We start from the raw sequence: 13,588 nt of genomic DNA, 5'->3' as shown, positions 1-13,588 counted from the left end.
AATCTCAGATTGAGAACAATCTAAGATACCGTGACAGTCGATCGATCTCCTATCTGCATCCCAATAACCAAACCCTACGAAGACAATCCATTTTTGGCGACGGATAAAGTGCTCTTTGTCGTTCCATTTTACCGAGATTTCACTCATATTTGAAAATCAATGTAAACCAAATAAACTAAATAAAACCATACATTAAAATATACATGTGTATGTTTAAAACATAACAAACAGTTTTTTTAATTATTTAAAAAACTGGTGTAAGTTAAAATCTGTTAAAATAATTAACTGTTTAAATCTAGCTTTCGTCAACTGTCATTTTCATACAAAGGTCTATCCATAGACACCGATACGACCTCCCATGGGTAGCTTGTATCGACAGATGGCTATTACAATCCGTCGATTGTCGTCGTCCGGTTATTGGCACATTTGTTACAACATCTGGATTAAAATTACTATCTCAGATGGTGAATTATGGATTAAGATAGTTTATTGGGTTCGGGCGTTATAAAGTAAAGTTCACCGCAGATTATTGTCAAAAGGTTTGCTTTACAATAGACAACAATTGTATGAATACATGTCTAGGTTGATTAATGGCCTTTAGAAGAGTAAAAAACTTCGAATATTTCGTAAATATATTCACGAACCTACTACGTAATTTTCGTTTTCGTAAGTTATCATTCTTAAATTGTATGAGTTTTTTATTTAATCAAATGAATATTTATTATCAACCGATGGATTTAATTGTTTGCTTTATTAGCACATATAAGTATGAGGTGTATTTAATTAAATGTACTTAAAGTTTACAGTTTTCAAATTGAAAGTGTTCAAATAAATAATGTTGATTCAAATAAAATTAAAATGTAAGGTTATACCTTATACAAAAAAATGTTCGTGCCTTAAGGCGATAAATGCAGGGTATAAGGCTATTTCACCAAATATTATGTGCCTTTGAACTAATTATATATATAAGTTAAAGGTACTATTTATAATTGTCAATAATTGTGTTGAAGATTATGCCTGACATAATCTCACTGTTTTTTCTAAATGATACTCTATGGATTGTCTATGGCAATATGGTGAAGTAGCCATTATTAATATTCTTAACGTTTGTTGAGCAAATATAATCATATTTAATTTGTATTATTATTCCCTAGTTGTAAGAGATGAATGATTTTGAAATTAAACAAATTTTATTGTTTCTTTGTGTTTATTTTTAACCTTCGCTGGAACATGTCTAGACTAATTTATTATAGTAAAATACAGTTTTTTGCTCGAATAGGTACATATTTTTCATACATTCTAAGAATTTATTTTATTATTAGAAGACAGTTCAACATATTATATTGTATAGCGCACTTTGTTTTAAAACTGGACATGGCGCCATCTAGCGAACACAAACGGAGACCAATATTTTTTTATTGAAAATTTTTAGTGAAATTAAAAGTCGCGACTCTAGTTCCAGTAAAAACAATATATTGTATTGACAAGTTAGTCCACAACGTACCAAGACGAAGGTATACATTTAGTACGCGCGATTTTTCCATAATACGCCGCTGAGAGTCGAGCCGTTCGAGTTTTATTTGGAGAATCGTAATCTACTTCGTAAAGGCCGAAGCGTTCTCTGTAAAGAAATTTTAATAAATTTGAAAAAGTATTTTGATTACCTAAAAATAATCTATCGAGATCTACTATGAGATCGACAGAACAACACTCAAATATGCGTAAAATATTTGTACGAAGAACTTAATTCTGCACCTCACCACTAGGGGCGCTGTAAGATTATTCGTTTAGGCTTTTGACCAAATTTCACGTAAAACTAATTTCATCGGTTCGAGACATAATTTAAATGCTGGAAGAAATTACCTACAAGAGTCATTAGATTTCAAATATTGTCTCAGGTGATCTTTGATCTGAGTGACGATTCTAAATACGGACTTAGAGTTTGTCCAAGTCACACATGTTGAGACTAAATACTAGAATTATTTCAGTTATATTTACAAAAAAGTATGCATCAGTTTTTTCTCATGGTAAGCCCCAAATAATAACAAACGCATAACTGTAGCCTATAATTCTCTAACTTCTAACGTGGGGCGGCGTGTTAAGCGGGGCAAGGTAATTGGACTCGACGTTTTTCATTATATTCTGAAAATTGTCTAGTGATTTCTTCCTAACGTTTATGTTTAGTAAGTGAAGAATTAAATTTTAATATTAAAAATTATTTATGTAACATAGCCATAACACACACATAATTTTAGAAAGGCTGAGATGGGGCATAACGAAGGTTAGGAAACACTGTAACATGTCTGTATATGGAAATTATTAATACAGTCAAAATCTGTTATAACGACATCAAAGGGACTACACATATTTGTTCGTAAAAACCGATAGTCGTAAACAGCCGATGATGTTGTTATTAAGTACCTGTACAATAGAATTCAGTCGGGACCTTTGACTTAAGTCAATATAAGTATGTTGTTCTAAACGGTTTTGACTGTAATTAAATGTTATTAAAATACTTACGAGAATCCTCTAGTCCATTCAAAATTATCAATAAGACTCCAATAAGTATAACCGATCACATTACATTTGTCTTTAACTATCGCAGTGTGTAGGGCCTTTAGATAACCATCAATGTAGTTAACACGTCTTGTATCCTGCAACCCTGGTTCTAGGGACATGCCATTTTCAGTTACCAACACCAGAGGATTATTATAAGAGTTCTTGATCCAGTTTAACGCTTTTCTAAAGCCCCAAGGGACAACCTTAAACGTAAAAACAATTGAATAGCACCGCCAAAACCGCTGAGGTAAAAACATGGCTGACTTTGTTTGCTTATTATTGGACGGTATTCTATATACTAGGTATACTAGGTTTGAAATACCAGTTGTGGTTCCGATGTTTTTGTATCCAATTTGAAGTCTGTACGGATCGTGTTGTACAATAACTCAGAAATGAAATCCTATAATTATGGAAAAGAAACTATGGACGCGATATCAATATATGTGACATTTGTATAAAACAGAGGTAATACGTGCTGGCTCACTTGGTAGATATTCTGCATATATATTTTATTGGTAAAGAACATTATTATGGCTTATTATTACCAGTCAATAACAGCCGATGTTGGAATTGTCCTGTTTTTTGTGCATCCTTGTTACATCTTAAACATTTCTTACTAATATAAATACGACTAATATAGTACGATGACCTCATACTATGTAGAACCAGTTGCCCACTGAAGTATTTCCGAACCAATTCGACTTAGTGTCCTTCAAAAAAAGCGTATGAATTCTTAATAGGCCGGTAACGGACTCGCGAGCCTTCTGGCATAGAAAGTGTCCATGGCTATCACTTAACATCAGATGTGTTTGCTCTGTTCTATAAAAAAACCCTCTGAAACGCGCTAACCAAGTTATTCCGGTTATTCCAGTATATACAACTTCTCGACCTTAGCAGTACACCCGTTCCTCCAGATTATCAATGTCATTGGTATACGCGAGTACGTGTATTTAGTGTAATTCTTATTAATACATTTACATTGTACCTTTAACCAGGTAGAATTGCTTTTAGGCCACTCCGGTTTCTCCTTTAATATTCCACCCATATCAGTATAAAACGATGGCTGTGGAGTAATTTTAGTATCGCTATAAACAGCCAAGGATGTCGTATAATGGTTCAAACCAAAGAAATCAGCTGATCCTCTAATAATTTCGACCTGTAAAATAATTTATGACGTAATATTCCTATCATTATACTAAAATTGATATCATTAATTTAATAAAATATTGAGAAAGTTACTACAACTGTACATAGACGAAATTTCACAAATAATTTTTGGATGGAATGGAAATTTCCGTGGAATAAAATAAATGTACCGTTTGTTCAATAGCATGACATATAATATAAAAATTTACGCTTAATTTTTTAGTACTGATTATTAAATTACCTCTTCTGGTGTAAATACAGGTAGGCGGGATCGATGAAAGTGTTGTCGTTTGGATATAATGTCGATGCGTTTGCGCATAATCGGCGGATAGTCCCCTGTTTGAGAGAAGATTGGGTGTGCAAACCAGCCAAACTAAAAAATAAATGAGACATTGGATTGATTTTAAATTATTTAATTTTCATATTCAAGTTAAATAACTATTAAAAAAATTAATTTTATTTGTCACTATATTTATTTGTTATAAAGTACAATTTAAAGTCTTATACAGATATTGATACAGTCAAAAGTCAAAACGACTTTTACGACGACATCGTTTAGAACAACATACCGGTTATATTGACCAAAATTAAAGGCTGAATTCTATTGTAATTAGGTACTTAATAACAATGTCATCAGCTGTTACGACTATCGGTTTTACGACCAAATATGAGTAGTCCCTTCGATGTCGTTATAACAGATTTTGACTGTATTTATGATATACTAACTGAAAATTGTCGTATGACTTCTGCCGCGCGTTGATCGTCATCAGATGTCGAAGCTGGCTCTATCCATCTAAAGTCTATTGTTATTCCTACTAAACCTTGGAAGTAAAAAGTAAAAAATTAAAATTGCCATTCTTTAACTATATATCGTTCACCGAATATTTTAATCCTATTTAACAAAATGACGTTTTTTATTATAGTATTTTACTAAAAACGTCTTGGTGATTATAAATTATTTGAAAAATTAAATAATTAAATCCACATTTACTGCCAGTTCTCAAATCAAGGGCGTAGAACAGAAGAGAATAACTCGCAATAAACTCTCCACCACTCTTTTTATTCGCCAAGTTTTTTAGTTTTACATAATGTTTGTAAGGAGCTGCAACCATTACACCATGTTCCACATGACATCTTAAATGATATATAACAATAAAATAAATTAAAAGTAAAGATTTGTTCTCTATCAGAAGGAGGCATGATGAAATAGGAGCACGCACTTAAATTCTCGTGGGAACAATATGCCAATACATAGTCGAAATAACTAACATAACCGCAAACATGAATTCAAGTCCGACCAGTCTGTAGCGATGGATTATTATTTAATTATAAATTACGTATAATTAAATTAAATAATTTACTTATATAACATTACGTAATAATTAAATAATAATCTACCTTTTACATACCTTTTTGTTGCTTAACATATTTCTCTTGATACATTCTATAGACCCGTCCATGTGCTATCAGTACATTGTGTCCGCAGAGATAGTCCTCGAACCCACTGCTTCTAGAACCCGGGGCGTCATCACCACCGTATCCATCCTCACAGAATGATAGTGGCTCATTTACAGTGATCCATACTTTAACTTTGTCACCGAAAGCTTCGAATAGAATCTGAGAAAGGTTAACACTAAGCCAAAAGCTAATAATAAAACGTAAAAGTTTACTTTCCATCAAACTGAATTAGGTAAAATATTATATTATTAATGTAATAAAATTATTTTAATAGGAAACCGTTAACTCTAATATTTATGCCTTCGCAAAAGAGCCTTTAAATTAATTTACAAATAGGCCTTTAGTCTTGACTCTAAAATATACTACAGATACCGGCAAACATCTTGAACAAATGTCCTTGCCTGCGCAGAAGCGGTTTTTAGGTATCACAGGGAGAGGGGGCGGCGCGCAGTGGTGCGCGGGAGCGCATGCGGGAGAGTGACGTGTCGATCGCGTGATTGGTAAATCAGTTGACGTTTGTGCCCGCGCTGCGCAGACTATCCCCCACTCCCTTGTTTAATGTTCAAAATGTTTGCCAGTATCTGTATAGAACATGATAATACAGTGGAATCTCTATAACTCGAACCTCGTTAAGTCGAAACAAATGCTCTTCCCTTGGTGAACTCTTAAAAATGCGGTTTCTCGAATTTTTTAGACTTTGTAACTCGAACAAAATGTTTTTTCCCTACGAAGTATTGATAATACATATTTATACTCTATAACTCGAATTTCAAAACGGAGACTTTACTTGGAATTCACCGAAATAATAGCAGTAAAATCCAAAATGAATGTTCGGGTTCGGGGCTTTCCATCTATTGTTTTTGTCTTGCGCATGCAATTAATTAATACATTCATTTTTTTTTTAGTGTATAATTTACTTAATTAATATGTTATTCGTTTGAATATGTAAAAAATCTATACTTAATTTAAGTTGAATTGTTATTCAAATTCGACTCTACAAATCGAAAAATCGACATAGTGCCTTTGTAAGTCGACATTTTAACAGTTAAATTCGAAGTTCTTGTTAAGTAGAAAACTCGATTTTTTTTTGCATTTCCCTTGACATTCGAGTTATCAAGATTTCACTGTATATGCCTATAATTTGTACTTACTCTTGCATAGTCCACAAAGTAATCTATTATAATAGGATTAGTCCAACCTCCCATATCCTGCAAACTCTGTGGTAGATCCCAATGATACATGGTTACTATTGGCATTATGCCATTACGAAAGAGCTCCTCTAACAGATCATTGTAGTACCTGATGCCGTCTTCATTAACTTCGCTGTAATATTAAAAATATGTATTTTAATATAGTTCTATACAAAATTTAATCTACATATATTGATATAACTTAGTGACCCGTTTGAATACATGTTTCTATTGAAATAGATACTAATTTTAAAGTATAGTCTGTTTGTATAAAAGCGATAACCTAAATACTACCGAACAGTTTTCAGCAATAGATAATTAATTCCTGAAGAAGATTTATATGTATAATTCGTTATGGTTTTATTGTTGATGAGGTCGCAAAAATCTTGTAAAAGTATGTATGTACAATGTACGTGCAATCCACGCGGGGGAATCTGCGGGCAGACTAGTAGAATACTACTGTTTACGACTGTAAAATACTGCCCATAACAGATAAAGTAAATATATGTCTCTAGTCGAGAACTTTTTTCGAGATTACATAAAAAATCGAGTTAAGCGACAGACCCGAGCTGTAACGCAAGTTCGGATCTGTACTTCGAGAGCAAACGTCTATGGCGAGAGAACGTATTTGCTACCGCGACTAATAAATGGACTGCCCAGTCAGTTATTAGATAGCTTAATGTTAAGCAACGTAAAAAACAAGTTGAAGAATTATGTCTATATGCATTTATCGCGCTCCTGCTGTTGTTACATTAAAACAAACCACAGTGGTTTTCAAATGTAATACACCATCATTTAGATCGTAGAATTGTGTAAAATAAATAAATTAAAAAAAGTATATAATTACTTAAACACATCTAAGAACTTTATATTTTGAATTTACAGTTATACGAACTTGGTAAGTCCATTTGGTAGTATCCTCGGCCAAGATATAGAGAAACGATAAAACTGAACACCAAGTTGCTTCATCAGTTCCACATCCCGAGGGAAATTGTGATAGGAGTCGGCAGCGACGTCACCAGTGTTGTGGTCGAATATGCGCTCGGGGTGCGTGTGAGTGTATCTATCCCAAATACTCTCTCCTTTGGCTGAAAGAAAATCAGAAATTATATATTTTCTATAGTGAATGTGACGTTACGAAGTCTAAAACTAATACAGTTATTTTAAAAGCGGTGCCGTTAACTAACGGCCGTCATTTTACGGTTGTCAATAACGGCCGTTTTTACTTATTAACATGATAAAAAAAAACATCATTTTAGCTCGTCCAAGTCACGTTTCCACTCATTGTATTAATTAAATATGGGCACCGCTACACGCGAAAAACGTCACCCAACGTTACATTACGGCCGTTAGATAACGGCACCGTTTTTCTAGGAAACCTAAGCTTTATGCCACTGTAACCACACCGACATTCTGCGGCTTCAATGACATCTAACGATAAAAATCAACCTCTCGACTTTAGCCACTGTGGCTTCCGGGTCGGCCATCAGTGGTGAGACTGGATGAGGAGGTCGGAGTTCAGAGGAAGGGCACAACATTTCCGAACCAATTCGAACCTAATCTTAAAAGTCCGGCAACGCACTTGCGAGCTCTATGGCATTGAGAGTGTAGTGGCGGCAGTATCACTTAATATCAGGTGAGGCCGTTTGGCCCCTGATCTAAAAAAAAATCCTAGATCCACCCTACAAGTTGTTTAGAAAATTGTCATTTGTTGTGTAGGTAAAACGTTGGTATCTCACAAATGGGGCACAAATCCATTTTGCAACAGGCGCGAGCCACTAACTAAACGAATTTGTTTGGCAATGGTCACGTGACCAACGCGCCAACCACGTGAGCTACTGTGCGTTTTCCAATTACAGCACTAGAGCGCATTATGCGGCATAATGCTCAACGTTGAATGTTCCAACTACAGCAACGCTTCGCACAATTGAGCACTCTCAAAACGAATGCTCTCGCGTGCTTCTCGCAATAAATACCAACACAGTGACAGAAAATTGACCAGTGTTTTTCTTCAAGTTGGCATTTATCGAAATTTTCGTTAGTAAATATTATTTATTGTTGAAAAATTTGTTTCGTCGTAGATTTTGAAAATAATAAAAGTTATTTCAAACTGCTAAAAAAAAAATATAAGTATGGATGAAGGTATAAATAGTAACTTTTTTATATTTCACATTTAAAGTATGAATACAATTTTATTTTAAAATTCGGATCTGTAAACAAATTTATTTTACAGGATTATACTCTTGTAGACATTGCAATGGTTTTGAAAAAGTATATAATTTTTTTAGAAATCATTTAAAAAAATTTACTCAAAACGTAAATGATGTAAACTTCTTACATGAAACTATATATTTTACTGTTAATTTAGCTTGTTAAAACCTTATATTCTTTAAAGGTTTTCTCTGATTTCAGTAAAAAAGTGTTAATGAAATAATTTGATTATTAAAATAAGCGTAAAAAGTTTTCAACCAATTATTATTGTTAACCAATTAATTTAACGTTAACATTATTTATACATTAATGAAGTTGCTAACTCTATTCAGAACATTTTTTTTTTCAACACTAGTCAGTGTTGAAAAAAAAAATGTTCTGATTAGCGCACTCTGCTGATGCATTTGAAAACTAATTCACGTTCCAATTAAGCTTCAGCATTATGCGGCATTGTGCGGCACTGAATCGCATTATGCTCTGTAATTGGAAAACGCACACTGCCATTTATTGGGTTAAAGTGGTGTTTCCCTGGAGGGCTTGTTTTGACAACAACTTTAACATCACTTTTTGTTATAGACAAGGAGACAATCAGCCTTCGTCGAATATTACGAGTCTAAGACGATTTCTTCACAGTACGAGCGCTAATTACGCAACTAGACATACATATTTTACACATCCATGATTTTGGGACTTCAGATTGAGGCCTAGTATGCACTAATCACCGATTAATTATAAGTAATATATTACAATAATATGGCGATAAAAAGATAATAGTCACCGGATACATTCCAAGCGCCCTCTATCTGATAAGCAGCGGTGGCCACGCCAAACATGAATTTTTTCGGAAAACATATTTTGGAGTCCGTCTCAAAAGCGTCACTTGAACTTCTGCAAATGTACACATATTCTTTATTTCTCATTTCTCTATAAAAGTGTCCATAGTCTGGCTTAATTTTCCTATGAACCTTTGAATTCAACTTTAGATGAATAAAATAGCACTCGCTGAATTCAAGTATTGTAAAGCTCTTAAAGTATTAGATATGCACTCTAAAGAACTCGTGTTTAATTTGGCCGAAGTTTTTAATTTTATATTTAAATTAAAACGTAAAACATATTATATGATCCTCAAAGCAAGACTTATGTAATATTGTATTAAAATGTAAGTATTTGTGTTGTAGCCACAACATCACCAAATAACAAAAATTAAATGACCAATGAATACTGATATTTCTGGAAGAAACGGATCTAATTCTAATGTATACATTATAATATTTTACAGAGAATTAGTACAAGTATAATGTATGAGTTCATCAGTACACCATAAGGCATGAACTCTAACACCGAAGGGTAATTTTGACAAATAAATGTAAAATTCATACCGAATAATTGCAAGAAATAAATATATAAAACACACACTGGCTGACATAGTGTTACAAAACAACTGATAGCCTGTGACCACGCTATAATATGCTAATAAATTATTATCAAGAGACCGGGATGTCAATGCCTGCGTTTGTCCCCTAGAGATCGGAATATTATCAGCATCAATGCAAATTGCAACTTTGCGGCGTATGTATATAAAACACCTTATATAATACGAAGTCTCTTTGATTATTTTCCGTAAAAACTAATTCCTAGACGAATGTATAAAATGTATACCTACGTAATTAATAATCTTTAACTTCACTAAAAATAAAATGGACCATATATAAACTACATAATATATAAAATTCTCGTGTCGCGGTGTTTGTGGTTAAACTCCTCCGAAACGGCTTGACCGATTCTCATGAAATTTTGTGTGCATATCGGGTATGTCTGAAAATCGGACAGCATCTATTTTTCATCCCCCTAAATGTTAAGGGTAGTCCACCCCTAACTTTTTTTTTAAACTTTTAAATAATTTTTTTTTTTAATTTTATGATTATTTTAAATTATTTATTAAAAAATACATACAACCCCTAATTTTCACCCCTCTAAGATCAACCCCTATTTTTTATTATAAATGATATACATGGCAAAACGACGTTTGCCGGATCAGCTAGTAATACCATAATATAGGCATGAAAGGGTATTTTATCTTTTCAATTACGCAACTAGATGATAAAATGATCAAATTACTAAAATTTTCTCATTTAACGCTGTAATAAAATTGTATTAAAAGTTCGTAAGTCAATGAAAACCATTATACTATAATAGTTAAGTATACTTAAAACAATATTACCCACATATTTTAATAACGTTTCATTTAAATTTATGGAACGTGTTCCTCTACTTGATACGAGAGGTCACTGTTCTCAATAATTTGTTTATACAGTTAAAGAGTAAAGATAATTCTCGAGCGCCTTGCCCTTTCTGGAATGTTCTCAGACATTCGAGTAATTTCTAATAGGTGGCGCTATTCGGTATATAAATCCCGAGCCGACGTCAGTCCGGCAATTGAAAACAAGACCAAACGGCAGTCGGCAAACTTCGAAGTGAGCTCGAGTCGCGAGTGTAGACAAAAGTGTTAATAAATATAAGTGAAAATGTCTTTGATTCCGCACTTTTTCGACGAGAGACCTCTAAGACTCATGGAAAGGGAAATATTTTCGCCAAGCATGATCCCAAACTTCCACCAGACACTCGTTCCTCATAATTTCTTGCGGAATTCTCCATTCCGGCAATGGGAAGATATGTACAGACAGATGGAGGAGCTCACGTCTGTTATGAATCAAATGGCGATGGAAGGTACCAAGATATCTTCAGATTCAGAGAAGTTCCAGGTCAATGTAGACGTCCAACACTTTGCCCCTGAGGAAATTTCAGTGAAGGTCGTCGACAAACATGTTACTGTTGAAGGCAAGCACGAAGAGAAGCAGGACGAACATGGCTACGTTTCCCGGCGGTTCATCCGTAGATATCCTTTACCTGAAGGATGTTTACCAGACACTGTGCAGTCTAAATTATCCACTGATGGTGTATTAACAATCACAGCTCCAAAGGTCTTGGCTATGCCTTCAACTGGCGAAAGAATTGTACCAATCACACCAACGGGACCCATCAAAAAACAAATTGGATCACCTAATGATGAACCATCGAAGGTTGAAGAAAATTAATTATATTTAATTTTTAAGGTTTTTTAATTTAAGACTGAATTTTTTCGTGATCTGTAATTATAGTGTCTGGTACTTGTTAAAAATTACTTTTTGTATAATAATGTATTTCTTTATCTATGTGTATGCTAATGTGGTAATAAAGAAATATTAACATGTATTTATGGTATATTTATTTTTCCTTTTTTTAGTTAAGACCAGTAGGAGATATTGGACAGAACTGTAGTATTATTATAGATTTTTATTACTCCAGTACTAAACACTAACCATAATAAAATATAAAAGCAGACAAAAAATAAGAGAAATTATAAGCATTTAGTCATACATATTTCTGAGGTAGACTATAAATGTAACTGCAATTTAACTGTAATAATAGATTGTCATGTCATTACAATCTAAAAATAGTAGTGTTTACAAATACTTGTATGATTACTAACTGCGTTGAATGCATTTTAATGACCTTGAGGTGATCTTTCCTTGTTTTCACCTGTTTATTAATATTAATTTAGTAAAAGAAATAAATAAGGTACTACTTAGGATAAATGTATTAAATATTTTTTATTGTTTTTCATTCCTTTTGTTATTGTTTGAATGTTTATGTTAAGATTATGTATTACTTTGGATAAATCTTTCGTAATATGTTTTTCATTATATTTTAATTTATATTAGCTAAAGGATTACAAAATTTATATATATTTATTTATATATTCATAACATGTTTAGAAATGAAAAAGCAAATAATGTTATAAAATATCTATTAAAAGGTTTAGTCAATTTGTTCAAAACTAAGAACAAGTTCAAAGATAGGCCCTAGCTGCTAGGGTAAATACTGTTTTCTTCTTTAAAACAATAAAAGGAAGATATCACAAATAGGTGGGGGCCTACCATGAGCTGTTATTGCGAGCCTATTGGCTTATTATATTACAACTGAGATGCATCGCCATCAACCATGACATCGAAAAAATCAGCAAATATAAACATATTTTTATATATGTATTTCATTGGGTGTCTTCTTCTCCAACATGTCTCTCACTTCATCGAGTTTGTCAAGTCAAGTTTAAGCTGTTAAGAAAATATAATTGTTTATATTACCTATATGAATTAGATAACTTATAAAGTCAATTTGTACAGTTAAAAGGAATTTATTTTTATATTAAAGTTAATTATGATTTTTCGAGTTAGTTGTTTTCCTTTTGTAGCGTATGTATTTATTTTTGTAAAACAAATTTATGAACAATACTGAAATTTTGTATACACCAAGATGAAGAATGTGTCAATAATCAAAGCACCAGAAAACATTACGTTTCAAATTTGTCAAAATAGTAGTTTTTTTTAATTAAATAATTATGTATACTAAAACATAATAGCTTATTGTGATAGATGAATTATTTAAAATATTTTAAAGATTTTATTTGTTATAGAATCATCTATCGAAGTATGTTTTACAGTTAAATTTCAAAACTTACATACCTAGATGATAGAAACCACAAGCAAAGTTATCGTTATTTCGTTCGGACAGCGGCCTTGCGATTCCTATACGTTTCAGTTTATAGGTCATGGTATAAAACATTCCTATTGAATTTAGGAACTTAAACCTAACTGGTTGTTTTAAGAAAGACGATCCCTTGAAAAAAATCTGATTTTCCAATCGACAATAAATAGATTCTACTCTTACATCAAAATACATTGTATTAGGTCTGTTTATCATAATAGTCTAATGATAACGAAAAAGAAAATATTACGATATTCAGAGTATTTCAGAGCCATCTAGCGTTTAATATAAAAATATAGATTTATTTTATATTAAAATTTATTAAAACTTACAATAAAGTCCTTATTTCATGTACATATGAAGCAATTGTTGGTTTCAAAAAATTACATCCAATGACCAATCCCATGTTCTACTTTAAAATGCACTAAAAGAATTTTCTG

General features: G+C 32.6%; 2 protein-coding genes across 2 annotated transcripts; one reads left to right on the top strand and one right to left on the bottom strand.

The window, feature by feature from the left end:
- Positions 1 to 1,451: 1,451 nt before the first annotated feature.
- Positions 1,452 to 10,076, bottom strand: LOC125059723 (myrosinase 1-like). Its single transcript, XM_047664266.1, has 10 exons — positions 9,944 to 10,076; positions 9,343 to 9,452; positions 7,249 to 7,441; positions 6,315 to 6,486; positions 5,115 to 5,322; positions 4,432 to 4,526; positions 3,947 to 4,078; positions 3,545 to 3,715; positions 2,521 to 2,762; positions 1,452 to 1,621 (listed from the first exon to the last, which is right to left on the bottom strand). Exons 1-10 carry the CDS (start codon positions 9,988 to 9,990, stop codon positions 1,489 to 1,491), a joined length of 1,503 nt encoding a protein of 500 aa, XP_047520222.1. The 5' UTR covers positions 9,991 to 10,076; the 3' UTR covers positions 1,452 to 1,488.
- A 914-nt stretch (positions 10,077 to 10,990) lies between these two features.
- LOC125059795 (protein lethal(2)essential for life-like) lies at positions 10,991 to 11,738 on the top strand. Its single transcript, XM_047664412.1, has one exon. The coding sequence runs from the start codon at positions 11,090 to 11,092 to the stop codon at positions 11,657 to 11,659; it is 570 nt and encodes a 189-aa protein (XP_047520368.1). The 5' UTR covers positions 10,991 to 11,089; the 3' UTR covers positions 11,660 to 11,738.
- Positions 11,739 to 13,588: the final 1,850 nt, after the last annotated feature.

Source organism: Pieris napi, chromosome 20 (genome assembly GCF_905475465.1).
Source record: "Pieris napi chromosome 20, ilPieNapi1.2, whole genome shotgun sequence".
In the NCBI taxonomy this organism is placed as follows: Eukaryota; Metazoa; Arthropoda; class Insecta; order Lepidoptera; family Pieridae; genus Pieris; species Pieris napi.
This window is presented reverse-complemented; position numbering and strand designations above follow the sequence as displayed.